This window comes from Oreochromis aureus, linkage group 10, assembly GCF_013358895.1.
Source record: "Oreochromis aureus strain Israel breed Guangdong linkage group 10, ZZ_aureus, whole genome shotgun sequence".
NCBI classification, from domain to species: Eukaryota; Metazoa; Chordata; class Actinopteri; order Cichliformes; family Cichlidae; genus Oreochromis; species Oreochromis aureus.
Window position 1 is genome coordinate 12,683,217 of NC_052951.1, and position 18,405 is coordinate 12,701,621.

Consider the following 18,405-nt stretch of genomic DNA (forward strand, 5'->3'; position numbering starts at 1 on the left):
AACTGCATGAAAGTATGGGATTCTTACCCCTATTTAAGGATTCACAGATCAAAGGCATATGAAATGCCTTTGATCATCATTATGATGTCGACAGGGGCCACGCCCCACGACAGGTCGTGGGGCGTGGCCGCCGGGCGCCATTTTAGCAGGCCAAACAAAGGGCTTAAGGAGCAAAAGCATCAGCAATGGTTCGCCTTCCTGTGTTATGGGTTGTAATGTTAGATCGCATGATCGTGAAGGGAATATCACTCACACACTCACTCACTTCAAATCCTCTCTGTAACTTGAGTCTGCTAGGGGGATTCCTGGTCTGCGCAGGGAATCCCAATGTTTTTTTTCTTTTCTTTTTTTTTTCTTTTTTGGGGTGTTGGGGCCTGTATTTATAAAGCTGGGACTATCTCCGTTGTCATGGCTACCAAGAACAACGCCAGCTTGGGGGACAGCGGAGAGCCGATAAGCAAAGACTCATTCATCCTTTCTCCTCCTTCGTTTCACAGCTGCTGCGGTGGGAAACGCTGGGACTGGTGTGGCTATGCAGTTTTTGCATTGTTGGGAACTTTTAAGGACCAGCCTTGAATTTTACAGATTTGATAAGTGAAGCCTGGATATATAGTGAAGAGAGCTGGGATAATCTGGACAGAATCTGCAGGCTGCATCTCCATATCAGAAGTGGCTTAGATCTGACTCTTACAGACAGGCATGCATGTCTCAGGGTGATTACACACTAACACATTGTGATTAATCACGCACATTTGTATACATTTTATTAACAAGATATAAAAAATAAAAAAAAAACATTATACAAAATGTGTTTTTGTGACAGGCTGCTAGTAACAAAGTGCTTAAAGATTTAAAATTGGTTCTTTCCCAAGTTTTCTGTTATGTGTACACATATTCCTTGAATTAGGTACTTTTTAATTCTCCAATAATGGTCAGTGCAAAGTGTTTACACAAACAAACAAACAAAAACATTACTCAGAAAACGGTCAGGTACAAGAACTGGATTAAAAAGGATTGGAAAAAACAGATAATGTCCAATGAAATACTTTAGCGTCTGGCTCATGACTTTTGCACAGTACTGTAAATGTTATTAATAATGAAAGATATAAAAATGTAGCTTTCCCATTTTTAAAAAATTCCCATACACATTATGCTTTTCTTCTAGTGAAGGTGCCTCCTCCTTCAGACCTTAGGGTAACTAATTTCTCAGACAGTGACATCACGGTGCGCTGGGAAGCTGCAGATGATGATGATGATGATGTTTCTTACCTCATTAGCACCTGTGAGACACACATTTTCTGATCCTGAGCATTTCTCAAACACAGGAGGGGAGAGCCTGAAACCACTTACCTAAGTCACATTAGCACTAGTGTTCAGCCTACAAAATAGACAAGTTAAAAGTCATGCATTTGAGTCAATCATCCTTTTTTATTTTTTTTATTATATTATTTGTTTATTTATTAAATTATTTTCGAGACACTGTTAGTTGTTAGAAGCCAATGTTTTAATGATAGGATATATATGACAGTAATGAGCCAACCTAAGATATCCAAGATTACCACAAAAACACAGAAATAAAAATCATAGAATCACAGAAAGCTTGTTTCTCTCCTGTTAGTCTTTAGGCCCCGTTACCTTTTACTTTTCTGTGGCCAGTAGCCCTTTGTGTCATATTCTGTCTCTATATATAATATAGCATTACTAATACAATAACCTGTACATAAATGAACTTCATTGTGTAATTGATGGCCGTTCTCAAAGTACTAGTCACTTAAAGATTAAATTCTAAATTCTCATCTTTGAGTAACTAGAACTCTGAGCTATGAAATAAATGTAGTGAGGGTAAAAGTATCAAACCAAAGTATCACATTCTCTGTTATACTTTACATTTATTGTCTAAAAAACAGTGTGGTTTGTTGTCTGCAGGTGCTGGTCCCTGGTGGGAAGAAGCAGGTGATGCTGGAGTCACTGCAGCCAGATGCACGTTACAACATCTTGGTCACCGCTGAGTACCACAACAGAGAAGGAGGCAGCGGTTCAGCTCAGGGCAAAACTGGGAGTCAAACAAGGGAAAGATGCCAAGACAGCTCAAGTGCAACTTCCAGTTAAGACCGACAGGCTTACATGCAAAAAGTGCAAATGTCCCATAACTTTACCCTTACAGGAGGATATGCAAATTTGAAGATCTCCTCGTGTAGAAACATCAGGGTTTTTGGGCAGTATTGTTTCTACAGCACTACACGTACAGTCATTTTGGTCCAGAGACACAGATTCCTTTCTCTGCATAATGATAGGCTCTCTGAACAATGAGACAGCAGCCAGTACCGGTACAATACCAGTACTGCTCTTGAAACTTGGTTATAAGTTCAAAAATTGCTGGGTGCACTGTGTCTACGTTTATTGTCCATGCTAGTGTGCAAATGACATTCTTTGGCTTTGTGTTTTTTTTTCTTTTCTGTCTCTTTCTGTCTCTCTAGCCACTTTGTGGGGAAGCAGTGCGAGTGTGGTCAGGTCAGACCACTCCAGTATCTGTGTGCCATGGAGACCAGTATCTGCCGTTGATGGATCCCATCTGTGTCTCATTCCCCTCGTTATTCTCCAGTGTATTTAAGCCCTGTGTTTCTGTGTCAGTGTCGCGTCATCCCTCATTGCTGTGTGATTCTCCCTGTGTTTCCCCGTGAGTTTAGGTTATTCTTTTCCAGTTTAGCTTAGTGTTGCATGCCTTTTTCCCTTGCCAGTGAATAAAGCTGTGGTTTTGAGTTTATCCCTCGTATCTGAGAGTCTGCATTTTGGGTCCAACTCCTGCCCGCACACAGCCAAATCATGACAAAACGACGTGACCACAAAATGGACTCAGCAGACGCACGTTTTGCCTCGGAGGAGGAATGGTTAGAGCAGGTAGGGGATTATTACTGGAGGATAATCCACGCTGCGGATCCCTCCAAGAGGCAACTGGAGGTAGTGTTTGTTGATCACTTCCTGTCGTCCACTATGTGTCCAGTCATTTTCTTGCACATTAAAGGGTTAAAACAAATTATCATGGATTTGAGAACAAGCCTCGGTTTTGAAGTGTTTGGCATGGGTGGACCAGGCAAGGAGGACTCGGCCACCCTTCTAAAAACCCTCGCAGCTTGGTTGGCTCAATCAGTGGCTTCCCCGTTAGTTCAGCCTGTAGCCCAGTGTCGCCCTCAGCTCAGTCTCCTGTGTCTTCAAATCATTCTCACCCATCCATTCCTTATAGGGAGAAAGCCTCACCCTAACCCTAGGTGTTTCTCATGAACTGGCTACCTTAGAGACAGTAACTCGCACCAGGGCCTCCCCAGAGGCTGTGTTTCAGCCCGTAGCTGATTCTGGATCACTGGAGGCTAAGAAGCCAACTGAGGACTGCACCGTGTTATCAATGCCTGGGCAGAGCCAGTACCCTGCGCAGCTCCCTTCATGTCTGCCACAGAACCATGCCTGCTGGTTTTGTGCCCGTCTCCACTGGGAGTTTGGAGAGCTCGGCCAGCACTTCCTCGTCTCCGCTGGAGGGTCCGAGGGGCCCGCACACAGCTAAATCATGACAGTGCAAAGCTTTAAACCTCATGTGTATCATTAGTACAGCTAACTGTGTTCAATACACGGTTACAAGGACAAGACACGGTTTTGTGTACAAGTTTTTAAAGATGGACGACTGATAGTCAGGTTTAAGGATGCAGTCAGAACTCAACATAACGGGCATCTCTTTAGTTTTTCTCTCTTTTGGTTTACAGTTAAAAGGAAGACTGGCTATTTTAAAAAGTTTATGTGAAAAATATTTTGACTTTTTAAACTACTGGTTTTTCTTGTTCTTTAGTTGACAGATATTGGATTTTTAACCTGTCAACTTATATGACAAGTCAGAACACAACAGGCTTTATGGGGCCCTAAAAAACAAACAAACAAACAAACAAACAAAAAACCCTGAAATTAAAAGTTTGTGAAAACAGCTAATGGGACTGAGCCCCCTTTAAAGGCTCCACGAAAAGGTTAAGAATAACCCATGGATAATTACAACCATTCAGCCATACATGGCTTTCCAACTAAACTCAAGATGAAAACAAATGTTAACGTTCTTATTTTATTTATGGTATAGTCAAAAGCTTCAAGAAATTTAAATATTGAAATTTTTCTCCTACTGTGATAATAGTCACCCAAAGTGACAAGTGAGCTTAGTCAAAAACATTAAAAAAAAAAAAAAAACCCAAAACAAACAAAAAAAGATTATGTATATGTACACGTGAATCACAACCCTCAACACACACCACAGGAGACTAGCTGTGTGAAAGTAATAGAAAGATATGAAAAGTGTCCAGTATTTAAACTATTTGCTTGTGTATGTGGTTCAGCTCTTAATTTTGCTGAAAGAATTCCAATAGGTGCAGCTTTTACTTTGGAGGTGGATTGTCTGTTTCATTTTCACTGTATTTGAAAATTTTAACAGCTGCAAAAGAATTGTACTTCTTTCACTGTTTGTACTTTCAAAGGTCTAACAAATGTAAAACAACGCAGTTGTGGCCTCTATTTTTCTTTATTGACTTAAGCAAGGAAAAGCCTTTAAAATTCATATTTACTACAAAGTAACACTATATGTCATCTCTATAAATATTACAGTATATAAAACGAAAGGCATTATTCTGCAGTTTTCACTTGCTGACAGAAATCGTCCTGCATTCTGTGAACTTTCATTCAACATTTCAAATGCAGGATTGGATCTTTTTTTTTTTTTTTATTGGTACTTTGGAGTTAAACTAAGTTTTGTTGACTGTCTTTTTTTGCAGGTTATTTTATAACCTTTGGGCTTAAAGCTGCCTTTCATTACACATTAGACCCATTTACACACAATAACATAGCAGCAAACTTGATTTATACAAATTCATACATCCTCAAATGTAATCCACGTTTAGTTATATATTTAAATTTCATCTGAAAATATAAAGAGTACAAAAAAAAAATTGTCAAGCTGTAATTAAAATGACCAGCTAAGCTTTATATGACTAGAGCAGAATCCCTCTATTGTAGCATTTGTGTTGTTTGTCCTCACTGTACTGCACTGTTTTCATTTATTGCACTGACTTGATGCCCATGTGGATTGCTTTGCAACCTCAGATATTGAATGTTGGTAGTAATTTACAAACTCTGAGAGCCACCTATGCCAAAAAAGACAATACCAAAGAGTCAGTTTTTTAAAATGACAACAGAAATGTAAAAATCACATACAGTTGAAAGATTTCATAAAAAATCATTTATTTTAGGGTAAAAAAGAAACATGAAATCAATTTGAAAATAAGCTGAAACAGTGAAGATGTCACAGATTGATCGGTTTTCATTGGGCATCAACATATTTACGTCTGGTCACATTTGCTCTTCATCAGTCAAGAGTTCAGATATTGCCCCTTCATACCACCTCAGAGGTTGCCCCATTAAGTTCAGCCCAAACAAATCTCCTTATGTGCTCAGCTGCTCCAACATGATAGGAATCTCCACTACTCATACAAGTCTCAGTGTGGCGACTGTGTGCTTGCTCCAGGAGACTCGGACCGCTCCAGCTTCATCCCTCCATCTAGTGAACTTGAGGAAATTGAGGTGGGTAGCACAGAGCTCTTAGTCTCCAAAGATGAAGAGGCAGATGAGGGCAGAGACACGACTATGTACTTCTGCAGAGGTCGTGAAGCTGTGAGTCCAGCGCCACTGCCAGACTCCAGTTTTACCAAAGGCTGCAAGGTAGATGTAGCACTGGGAACAGTACTAGTTACTGGTGAAGCTGACTGTGAAGAGCTGAGCGTTATGACCTGAAGAGAGACAAAAACACGCAAGCAGTTGTAGATTTTAGAGAGAAATGACATCGACAATCATTGACAGCAATCTTTATTCAGTGAGTTTTGTCACTGCATTTCCATTTTGTAACACTAAGCATTTATAAAATGTCAAATCTGGCACATTATCATACATTATTGTGGCTGCTTAAAAATGACAATATGAAGGCCAAGTATATGAGAAAGGCTTCATGCCTTTCCACAAAGACAGTTTATGCAGATTTCCTGGAGTGGTGGTAAAAAATAAAATCACCTGCTGAGTTGATGCGGCTCCTGCACTGGTTGCCATAACAATGTACTTAGTAGCTGGGGGAGATGGCTGTGATGGAGTACCAGGTCGTGGCGACATCAGTGTGAGGGAGCTTGGGACCTTAATGATGCTGGGAGTGCGAGGACCTGATGACCCACTTAGCCCGCTTTGCGAGACTGAAAGGGTGGGACGCGGCTGCAAGAAAGTGTCATTGCTTATTATTAAACACAGGCAAACATACTAGTTACTAATATTTACCAAAGGCACTTGTAATAATGTTGCCATTTTAATTCTGAATTCTCTTATTACAGATAAGGTTTTTTAATATACATTCATTTATACTTTAAGAGCCACGTAAATGGAGTGATGAAAATCTTCATTCTATCACCTCAGAAACCTGTCAAAACTTAAGCATGCATGACTTGGAAACTTTTATAACCTCATGCATGGTTTACTGCAACTCCCTTTTAATAGGGGCTGGCCAGGGCATTCTGTGATGCCTGCAACTGGTGCAAAAATGCTGCCGCACGGTTTTTAACTGGTAAAAGAAGATTTGAGCATATTACTCCGGTTCTGGCCTCCTTACACTGGCTTTGAATTGAATTTAGGATCTACTTTAAAATCCTTTTACTGGTTTTTAAATCCTTAAATGGTCTGGTGCCTGTATATTTGTCTGATCTGCTGAAGCCCTATGTCCCCCCTCATTCACTCCAGTCAGCTGAGCAGCTCTTGCTTTATAAGTGCTATATAAATAAATTATGGTATGGCATAGGATACTTGGGTGATAACTGGGTGTAAGTTATACCTGAGTGATTGTTAATGTGGTTCTGTTGACTTGCTGAGCTTGCAGTGCTGCTTGAGTCCTGGCCTTCATTACATGGGAGCAAAGCATGGGTCCGAGATAACCATAGTCTGTGCGATACTGGTCCACGTTGTCAGGCTGAGGTCGTAACTTGGCAATAACACTGGCACAATGTTTCTTTGTAAAAGGAGAAGAAAAAACAAAACAAAACACTTTAATAACAATCTCAGGGTTTATGGGTTTGGACTGCTCTAGTTTACAAACTGTAATGTATGAGACTCAGAAAAGTTCATATATTACCAGTAGGAGGCTTTGAACATGTTCAGCTCCTATCTTATCAATATTAGAGACCACTGGTCCTTCCATCACTGCTTTGATGCGAGCACCCTCTACAGCAAGCCGAGGAATTATCAATGTCTTTATCACCTACAGAGGATAAAAGATAAAAACAGCAGGTTGGTTTCACTGCAACAGAAAGAACAAGAAGAAGCAGAGAAAACAAAACCCCACTCACATCTGATCCCAGTTCCGCAAGCCCAGCGATGCAGCCGTACCGTGTCGTCCACTGTGTTTTATCATCCAGCCAACTCTAGAAGAAGAAGAAGAAAAAAGTGAATTAATGTGTTTTGCTGTGTTTACTTAGTGTTTGGTTGCCTGTTCTGAAATCAGGCCAAAAAAAGCTACAAAGCCTCACTGTGAATCACATGAGAATATTCAACTATTGTGTCCTGGACTACTGGATGTATCTGTGAGGTAAACGCTACTAGTGAGACTTAGTAACAGTTAATTAGATAATAAACCTATGTAAAAATGCAAAGCACAAAGAAGAGCTTCAGCACGCTCCAGTCATCTTGTTTTCACCCTCAACAGCAGGAGATTACCAAGTTCACACCTGCCTAAACAAAGCTCACAAAACAGGGCCAGTAAGATTTAATCAGACTAAAGAGCAAACAGGTAAATACACCCTCAAAACATGTTAAGGAAAGAAAAATAAAACTAGAGAGTAGACTTTTTAATAAACTGGAAATTAGTACGTACTTCTACTTTAATGAAACATTGGGTTATTGATCTTTATTAATAATCTTAAGACATACTTGTACGACATAGCTTGATGTATGCCTGCACTTTTACAACGTCATCATTTAGATTATGAGAAAACGTGAAGCTATTTAGTTTTTATTAGCACCGCCTATACTACACCATGTGCACTTCACAGTATCATTTGGGGAAATGAAAGAGAAAAAGAACAGAGATAAATGGAATGGCTGCTGAAAGAAGAGAATTAATTTGTAATTTTTCAAATATTACAGCCAAAATGATTAAATAAATCCAGACAGCCTGTTTAATACTTGGGTGATAGAGGGTTAAACAAATTTATAGTCTATTCCAGCCATCATAAGATAAAAGCTGGTGTTCATTCTGGACAGGTCACAAGTCTATCGCAAGGATAACAGAGCAATAGACACCCAGTCACATCTATAGCCATTTTTTTTTTACTGCCAATCACCCAAACCCATGCATGTCTTTGAATTGTTGCAAGATAGCACTGCTCTGTGCACTTCACTAACTACCACACCACCATGATCCATGTAAGAACATGAACCACGGCAGCAGGTTTTTCCTGTACGTACACAACATCAAAACATCTTCAATATGGGAACAACATGTTTATTTAAAGAAAGAAAGAAAGAAAAAAAAATTCACCTTGGTAAAAGTCTTGGTAATACGAGACTGAATGTTGTTGGTTGTTGTACTGAAGGTTTTACAACTTTGGGCCATAAGACGAGCAGCAAAGTCCCGTAAAGCCCAGTGGTTGTCAACATCCGGTCGCAAACACAGCTGCTTACTCACAATACAGGTGACCACAGCCGGGATGAGCTCATGAAGCTGTAGATGCAGAGATTAAAAAAAAAGAGGGGGGGGGGGGGATTTAATTAGAATATCACATTGAAAGTATGTTTTGGGTTACATGCTTCATAAAATAATACAACATTGTGTGTGTTTCCATCACTTACGTATTTTTCCAGATACAGGGTGGGGTTATCCATCAGAGCTTTGACCATCCGCATCAGATAAATCAGAAGAGCCAAGTTGTTTTGCACCACGTTTACACGCACCTTTGAAGAGAGCCTAAGGTCAGCACTTTGAACACAAATATTCTCGGGATTTTTTGTGAGGTTTAAGAAATTTTTAAGAAGAGAAGATGGTGATAATATGCTTACGCCTTCAGAAATAAATGTGCTGAATCTTGGAAGCATCTGATAAAGTCCAGGATCAGTAGCAATACTCTGTAAGGCTTCCTGTGTGAAATATTTTGAAACATTTTTAAAAACAAAAGTCAAGTGACAAACTGGCCTGGAATAACTTTTTGATAATATGACAAATTTAGACTGCACTTTCCTCTCAGCATCAAGGAGTCCTTACTTTTCTATTTTATAATATGTTCATTAAAATCAAAATAATGTTATTCCTCAACCCATTTTAAAATAAGTAACAGAAACAACTACATTAGAAAAAAAATCCCAGATGTAATTTTTTGTTTTGTTGCTTCTAGAAATCCATGACTCTGTAGGACTCAACTATCACCATGTAAGTAGTTTAATGTGGGGCCAGAGTCTGTCCACAAACACACACACACAAAGCGCACAGAGGCTGCGCCATTAGATTTTCTAGGCATCCAAAACAGCAGCGCTTGCTCCTCTGATCCCCATTAAAAGCTTTACTGGGAAAAGGCTAGCTTTAGTCCTTCATCAAACCACCTGATCAACAAGCTCCAACATGAAGGAAAAGAGAACTTTGTAGCTGCTCCATCCACCGCTGTCAGTTTTGGACAGCAAATTATAAATAAAACCGGATGTGTGCAGATGACACATCTGTTCACTTAGTCTGGCATGAAGATTTCAGTTTGCTGAAAGCTGACAGCAGAAAATGAGGATATGCTTACTTTTCTTCTTTGGACCCACCACAAACTCCTTTAACAGCTTGCACACACACATACTCAGTCATTCACTAGCACACTTAAACTCAGTCAGAACTCTTTTTTTTGGCCTCCTACTAATTTAAGAAATCCTTCCAAGAAAAAAACAGTAAAGGACGTGTTGTTTTATGCCCTAGTTTAAGTTATATTATACTTTTTTATTTTTATTTTACATTACTCTAGTTGTAATTTTTTCTCATTAATAAAACAAAACCATTACTAAAATATTCAATAATACAAAATCCTAATATAAAGTAGAGACAGGACTTACAGCTCTCTTAGCTTCACAGGATCCAACACATGCTTCTGTGATTTCCTTGTAGTAGAGCTGCTGTTCAACAGAAAGCTCATGAGTGCTGCGTGGTTTCAACCTTATTAGACCCTTTTCCTTTCCTGAACAAGATAAATACAGATAGACATTAAAAAGAAGCATTATGAAGGCAAAACTGAAATGAACTAAAGCAGGGAAATGTAAGAGGAAAATGAAAAAGTCAAGACACTGACCTTTACCGTCAGGAGTTGTTGTTCCCTGACTCTTGCCTTGAATTGTACCTTCCTCCTCCTGACCAGGTTTGACTACTTTGAGAGGCTCTGTAGATTCAGCTTTCTGTTGCTCTTTTGTTGCTAAAAAAAAAAAGAAGAAGAAAAAAAAAGATATATAACATGTCTAAGTCTCTCCTCCAGAGATTTAACTCTGTGCTTTAATAGAAAAAAATCTGGTCAGAGCTAACCTGGTGGTGGATTTTCTGGAATAGCTGGTTGCATCCCCTCAATACTTAACCAGTGAGCTGGTGATGAACAAACAAGCACAGAATAGAAGCTAAATATGCCATTTGAGAAAAATATACAAAAAAATAAAAAATAAATATATTGACTCTCTGATTACCTTTAAGAGACACATCTAGTGGGACTCTGGGAAGAGGTGTGTTTATAATGTCACTGAGGTCAACTTCCTTTTCCTCGTAGAAATGAAGCTCTCTTCCACCGCCACTCGCAAAACGAAAAGGGATAAACTCTTGCGACTGGAAGCCATACAGGGGCTGTACCGAAAGGAATTAATTGAGACTTGCTTGTCTTCAAACTGCATCCATCAAATCACTTAATAAGCCAGCAAAAAGTACTTCATTTAAAAACACACAAGTTCTCACTTACTTCCACATTTTTTAATTTGAGAGCATTGTCTATATCGCTGGTAGTTAGTTTACGTCTCTTCCCATGGTGCATAAATTTCAAAGCATCCTATGTAAAAGGAGAAAAAAAAAAAACACCAAAGAGGATTTAAATATAAATCTGGATTTTCCAATAACTGTTTATTGAGCATTTTTCTTCCACATAAATAAAAGGCAATATTTTCTCTGATAATTCATACTTTACCTGTGCAATTTCTTTTATTCTGTAGCTGACCTCTTCACTTAGGGCTACACAGCTGTCCTCCTGTAACTGCCCCACTCCCACAGACTCTGCCATGGCCTTCATTGACTCTGTAGGCAGGACGACCGAACAGTGCTTCTGCCGACGTTCTTCCGCCATGGCTGACACAAGAAAGCACACAGGTCTGTAAATATAACCTCTCGTAGACACACACACAAAGTCAAGATCACACTTAGAACTAAAACACAAAATTCTAATGGCTCATAGCCAATTGTAGATACTCAAATGGACTTAAAGTAACAATCACAGTGTGATACTATGTTGTTGACAGATCTAAGAGAGTTCTGTGATGTTTAATATGAGATTATAAATAGCTTATAATCAAGTCTTAAACGCTTCCTTTGAAGGCAGGTGGAGTTGTTCGGTCTTGGGAGACATTTCAGCTCTCATTGAAAAGGCTTCTTCAGTTCTAAAGGCTGTTGAGGATTCCCAGGTATTTAACCTCTAATGTGTTGCCACTTTAAAGGTGATCCTGAATGTCACTGACCCACACTGTCTTAGTGTCATCAGGGTCACAAGTTTCAGGGTGTGACACACTGAGGTCACATGCCATGCTGTGAATTCTCTGTAACATGTCAGCTAAGCCTGCCCATCATGTGAGCCATTAAGATGACATGGGTCAAAGTGTGAGTGGGAACTGATCTCAACACTGCATTATAGCTGACTGGTTATGTAGACCACCACCTCAGTTGCTATAGGTGCACATACAAAGCATCCTTTACTCCTATTTCAAACTTTGTGTCTTCTCTGTCCAAAATGTGAACATTAGTTTCTTCAAAAGAGTGTAATTTTTCCTTTAGATGCAGATGTACAGCTGAATCTTGTCCTGATAACCCAGCTCCCTTACATTGGTTGATGATTACTGTGGTTATTGCTGGGCCTGAAGTATATTGGGAATGTTAGAGGTGCTTAGTGAATATTCCTCAGAATACCTGCGCACATCTAAGTACAATGTTCTTTCTTCTTCTTTGTTTAGATACCCACCAAACCAGGTTAAATACTGGTGACTCCCTATTAGCTTTTTTTCAGATGACATATTTAACATCTTCAAGAACCTAAAAAAACCCCCACCTCCATCTAAAACATTGCAAACTACCATGATCTAGATAACTGATAGTCTACACAAGACATTTAGGCTACAATCACTTTCTATAGATTTTTCCATTCGTAAATCATTTTTGTTGCGCTTTTAGTTCCCGAGATTCAATGCAATAACTACACAGAGATTGTCCTATTGTTGTTCACCATTAAAAAAAAAACCCTCACAGCTACACATCTCCAAGAAGACCCTTATCCAAAACCCTTTTCATTGATGATAGGCAATCCCTAAGACAAAACCATTAAGGTGGATAATCACACTGCATACAATAACTGCTTATTATACAGTAGAGATGTGCAACAATGACCCAAACACTGATCTAAAACCTCATCTGGGGATTGGCAGGGGTTATGAGGGAATCTCAAATGCATGAAAAACTGTTTGGAGGTTTGCTGAGGCAACAGTAACTTTCTGGTCAGCAACAAATGTTAAAGCACAACAAAACTTATTCATAATAGATCCTGTGGTAGCAACAGCATATTTGCTGTCAGACAAATTCTCCAAGTTTCGCATATATTTGTTAACATAAATGCAACGACCAAAGACCGAACAAAACCTCAAAGGGAGAGAAGTCGTGTTTTAAAACTACACCGATTACGTCTTTGGAGCTTGTTCTTAAGATGATATACAACGTTATCGTGAAAACAAGTTCAAGGTATTTCACAGGACTGGAGGTATTGCAAAGCTAGCGCGATGTAATTCCACCCATCAAATAAAATCTAAAATCTTTTTTAAAAAGACTGTGAAACTTAATGTGGAGGCGAAGACGACACATTTAATATAATGTTAAGTGATTTTAAAGATTGTCCAAGTTCCTCTTTTCCAAATACTTGGTAGGTAAACAAACACACTGAGCTCCACGGAGCGGGTTTGTTCACACTGACGGAACAACAGCGAACTACAAAATGTAACACACAAGCCACACTTTATATATATTCACTGAAACCTAAGGTCAGCGAAAAATAAAGAAAATATGGTAACTTTACGCTTCTGAATAAATATATACTTATTTCACACTAACTTGCGGTAAGCTAATTTTTAAGCATGTTAGCTTGCATGCTAATAACTTAGCTTCCGTTGACGTTTTTACCTGTGTGAAGTTGCTTTCTCCTCTCTGAATGTAAGCAGGAACTTATGCGAATAAAAACAATCAATGTTTACAAAAATGCTGATTTCGCGAAGCTGTTTCTTCTCTCTGAATATCCATCTCTTGATGCAAATAAGTAACTAATTCGCGGACTGCAGCTGAGACCTCAATTCGTGAATGAGCGGTTGTGTTTCGTCGCCATTTTGACTCACGTTCCGGTTGGGGTCTCGCGAGACTATACGACTGACAGTAACCGCCTAAAGTTTATTTAAAAATCAAATTAACTAAAATGTTAAAGAAATTAATTAAATTTACTTTAATATTAAGATTGCCAATGTTACAAATAAATCCAGACTGAATTAAAACTCGGCACTCTTACGTTAAAGAGTCTTTGCACAACCTGGAACGGAACTGTTATTCTCTTAAAGTTTACGGGGGTGACCTTATGTGGGAACAACGGAGGTAAACGACAGGAGCGTGGAAGGACATTACAACAAGCCACAATGTACAGAATTATATTTCGGACTTTGGTGGCGCCTCGAAGTTCTTCAGTCAATGTCTACGACTCGTGTGTTTTAGCAGCTAAATGTGACAAGACGATTTTCAGGTGAGGTAACGATGTGACTGTTAGCTGTGATTGAACGGGCCACACTGTGAAACGGGGTATCTAATGACCGTGAGACTCAGCTGCCGAGCTTCTTAATGTTAAAGAAAAGGTTGCCTCAGTACAAACGAAATATGCTGAGTTTTGCTTGTTTCGTTAAACAAGAGTGGCATGCGGCTAGCAACTAGCTTATTTTACTCTTAAGGAGGGGGATGGACGTCTTGACTGACAGCTCTTCAGGCGATTGTTTCCGTGGTAACGTGTATGTGAAGTTAATCGCACGGACCTGAAAAAAAAGTTTGATTCACGTATAGATGCACAGACTAATATGTATATAAGATATGTATATAAGATGTATGCAAAGCATCACAAGTTGTCATGTTGTCTTTAAACGGTAGGCTTGTAAATGGTGGAGATTAAAACTGCATGGAATTGCATCCAAATCTATAATGTATAATAATGTTTTTTTTTCCAGACACTGTTTCCCCTCCTTAGTATTTATTACGTTCAATATAGATACTATTGTGTTAATGTAATAATTATTAATAGTGTGAATCGTGACCTTTTCAGATTTGGCTCCTTCTGATGCACAAATCTGTTTATCTCTCGACACAGGGTTACAAATGAATGTGGGGTAAAAACCTTCAGCACAAGTTCAAGCTCCCTCTGTGAAAAGAAGAATAACCAAGACCAGAAAACACAGGCAGTTAAAGAGGGTGGCCAAGCGGAGGTGGTTGAATTGAGGGAGGAGCCAGCGGTGTTAAAGGCAGATGATGGAGGCGCTGCAGAGCAGCAGACAGATGTTAAAACTGAACAGGTTGCATCAAATCAGCCAGTGAAAACGAAGAATGATGCAGCTAAGAGTGGGAAGGAGAGTCTCCTGGATCTTCTTGGAGCCATGAAAGTAGAAGTCACCAACAAAAGGAAGCTCAAAAACCTGAAGGCAAAGCAAAGTTATGAGTCAGTTACACAATATACGCCGAAGGCGGCACCTATGGAGAGCACGATCAGTATGTATCAGAAGGCTACAGGGGAGGCTTCATCACAGAGGTGAGAGAAGTTGGAGAAGGGTTGTATTGCCTTATAAAAGTTATGTGTGTTATTCACACCGTTAGCCATAAAGTTGTAAGATGACAATATCAGTCACTCCACATGATTCTCTTTCAAGTTTATTTCGTCTGTAGTTTCTTACATTACATGGAAAGTACTGGGCTACCTAGATGCACACAGGGAGTCAGGGCACACAGTTTTTGTACTGATTGTAATGCCAGAGGAGGTTTGAAGTCTGCATTTAATTCAGTGAGCAGAGTGCTATGCACTGTGTGCCTCAGTACTTGGCGACTCAGCTCATGGCTAAGTTGCTGTAGTTCCAAAATGTTTCCACCTTGCAGTAATACCACATACAGCTGATTGTGGAATCTCTAGAAGGGAAGAAATTCCACTATGTGACTTGTTGCATCCTATTACAGCTACTTGATTTCAGTGAACTCTTTAGAATGACTCATTCATTCACAAATGTTTGTAAAGGCATACTGCATGGCTCGGTGCTTGATTAATGGGAATGAAAACACCTGAATTCAAAGTAGCCCAATACTTATGTCCATACAATTAAAAACCAAACCTTAGGAGCTATACTTTTTGTCATATTTCATTCACTCATTTGTGCCTCCCTGGGTTGTGTTTTTAGTGAGACTTTGGATCCTGATCTGGTTGCTGCAGCATCTGCTGCTGCCTCCACTCTCCCTAACCGCAGCCAGGCTGAATCTGAGCTACTCAGGCAGCTGAGGCAGCGCGAGGCAATTACTGAGGCTCAGAAGAAAGGCGACATTAACAACCTCGGGTATGTCTCCAATAACTGTAGATTGTTACTTTTTTTCCCCCACCCTTTGTTTTCTGAAAAGTTTATTTAACAAAAAATAATCAAAAATTTTTTTCTCAGAGTGATTATCGCTGACATGAAAGTAGGCAAGAATCCTAACCGGCAGAACGCCTGGCCAGCCGATCAGATCCGGTTTGATGACGACGGGCGAGGATATACACATTACAGAGGAATCACTTCCGAGCTGTCCGGTGTTCGGAAACGGTAAACATTTTTATGAGCTCTTCACTCTGATTTTGTTGTGGTTGAGGTTTTTTAATGGATCTTGTGTTTAATGTCCTTCTTTCTTAAGGAGGAACTTGTTGCTAGGGAAAAAACTTAACATCTTCACCCCCACTGCTGATGAAGATGGAATTGAACCAGCAGCAGGTACTGATGGATTTTGATTTTCTTTTCTTTCTTTTTTTTTCAATTTTAAGCTTACTGTTCATTTCATATGTTTGCTTACAGAGGGCACTTTTTGGTGTTAATTGACTCATTGTTAATGCCTAAAAATAAACATTTTTAAAGTTTGACTTTAAAATGTATGCACTACATCAGAAGATTACTGAGTTATGTAACAGTGGTCTTCCTCATGAAGACTTCTAGTAAGCAAGTCATAAGTGACAGTTGATTTTTCAAGCTTAAACTGATGAAACATGCAGTATCAAACATGTGAAGCGTGGTGCTTTAATAATGCATAACTATGATACAGTTAATACCTGTCACTCCATAAACATATTTCATGTCACATTGCAAAATCTTTTGCCTTTAACGTCATTGTATTATATTTTCAGCTAAGCCGACTCTGTGGGACGTAGACTTTGCAAATCAGTTGTCTCTATCGACCAATCAGATGCCTCGAAATGGGTTTGAGGAAATGATCCAGTGGACCAATGAAGGGAAACTATGGCAGTACCCAATAAACAATGAAGCTGGTGAGTGATGAAGGTTGACTTCATTATTTTTAAAAGAGGGGAAAATACATTTTTCTGAGCGAGAAACTGACTATTCATTCTTACTGTATTAGGCCTCGAAGAGGAAGCCAAGGTCCCATTCCATGAGCACATCTTCTTAGAGAAGCACTTGGAGGAGGGCTTCCCTTGTGAGGGGCCAGTGCGTCACTTCATGGAGCTAGTAGTGACCGGCCTGTCCAGAAACCCCTACCTGACTGTGCAGCAGAAGAAGGAGCATATATCCTGGTTTAGGGACTACTTCCATCAAAAAGAGGGAGTGCTTAAGGAGGCTGATGTTTACCTTGAATAAAATTAACACGGTTTAATATGTCTGCATTTGCTATTTGTGGTCACATAAAAACAACACTTTAAAGCAAGACATTGCCACTGTGATCATTACTCATACAGTTTATGTGGCAGTTTAAACCTTCCTGGTTTCTCGACTCTTGCAGGAGAGAACTTAGTGGAGATATTGGATGTCACACTATTGAGGAAAATGCCCTGAAAGGAAGTACAATGTTGCTGCACACACATTCATATTAACGCAATATTTTTCACAAGTGGTATTAAGTGATGTAAATAAAATGGTTGTGTTGATTTGTTCTTGTTACACTGAAATGTTGGTGTAAAAGGTTTCCTTTTGTATCAGAGTAGAATAAGTTATGTTAAAAACAAGGAACACTTTAGTTGAGTGGATTGTTAATCACCTTTGTGTGACAAAGAATATGTGCAGATGAAAATATTTTTGTATTCTTTAAGTGTCAGAGGTCATACAAACACCTTGCAGTCGTGAGGGATTGTGTTTTCCCAGACCGGTTGCAAGAAGTATAACCTGTGAGCAGTATTGAGGATCTGAGATCAAGTTTACAGTAGAAACACAATCAGACTGTGAACCCTATACCCCTTCTTAGGGGAAGTGCTTTTAAAGTTAAACAACCTGTTTAACAACGTGCCACACGGATCCTTTCTGGTCTAAAAACACCCTGCTCAATCTATTGTCTGAGAAAGTGGAAACTGACAGGTTGATGTTTCAAAGTGCCTCACTTCCACATTTTGTTCACTTTTCCTTAAACAGAGTGATTGGCATGATAAGATGTTGGCAACACTTCCTGGTTTCTGTTTGTCAGGGCCATACAGTGCAGTACGAGGGGGGGACTCGTGTAGACTTGTTAAGGCTTGCCCACTAGAGGGCGCTACTGAACGCTGTGGTTGCGCATGAAATTAGGGTTTCCCACAGTTTTAAAGGTGGCACCCAGATACTTCAACTAAAAAAGTTTAGGAGTACATTAACATTTGTTGCTATATTTGTATAAAAGTATAAAAACCTGTACTAATATATCTCTTTTTTTTAAGCTTAGGGCAGTGTTTTGAATCAGCTGACACCCCCAGTTTGTATGGTGCATTCAAGTCCCGTCAAAAGGTGTTTGAATGACAAGCGAACTGAAAGACATAACTGACTAAGCAACCCTGGTGTGTGTGCCCAAACTATTAACTGTAGCATTAAATA

At 39.5% G+C, this 18,405-nt stretch overlaps 2 protein-coding genes across 2 annotated transcripts; one reads left to right on the forward strand and one right to left on the reverse strand.

Moving 5' to 3' along the window:
- Nucleotides 1-5,240: 5,240 nt before the first annotated feature.
- taf6 (TAF6 RNA polymerase II, TATA box binding protein (TBP)-associated factor) lies at nucleotides 5,241-13,702 on the reverse strand. The gene is made up of 15 exons (XM_031760075.2): nucleotides 13,484-13,702; nucleotides 11,238-11,395; nucleotides 11,016-11,102; nucleotides 10,750-10,903; nucleotides 10,595-10,651; nucleotides 10,368-10,487; nucleotides 10,135-10,256; nucleotides 9,109-9,186; nucleotides 8,902-9,003; nucleotides 8,591-8,773; nucleotides 7,401-7,475; nucleotides 7,187-7,312; nucleotides 6,890-7,063; nucleotides 6,088-6,279; nucleotides 5,241-5,810 (listed from the first exon to the last, which is right to left on the reverse strand). The coding sequence occupies exons 2-15, from the start codon at nucleotides 11,391-11,393 to the stop codon at nucleotides 5,520-5,522; spliced, it is 1,917 nt and encodes a 638-aa protein (XP_031615935.1). The 5' UTR covers nucleotides 11,394-11,395; nucleotides 13,484-13,702; the 3' UTR covers nucleotides 5,241-5,519.
- An 87-nt stretch (nucleotides 13,703-13,789) lies between these two features.
- mrps31 (mitochondrial ribosomal protein S31) lies at nucleotides 13,790-17,495 on the forward strand. The gene is made up of 7 exons (XM_031760098.2): nucleotides 13,790-14,087; nucleotides 14,700-15,134; nucleotides 15,772-15,924; nucleotides 16,024-16,167; nucleotides 16,256-16,332; nucleotides 16,740-16,880; nucleotides 16,973-17,495. The coding sequence occupies exons 1-7, from the start codon at nucleotides 13,984-13,986 to the stop codon at nucleotides 17,206-17,208; spliced, it is 1,290 nt and encodes a 429-aa protein (XP_031615958.1). The 5' UTR covers nucleotides 13,790-13,983; the 3' UTR covers nucleotides 17,209-17,495.
- The last annotated feature ends 910 nt before the right edge of the window (nucleotides 17,496-18,405 follow it).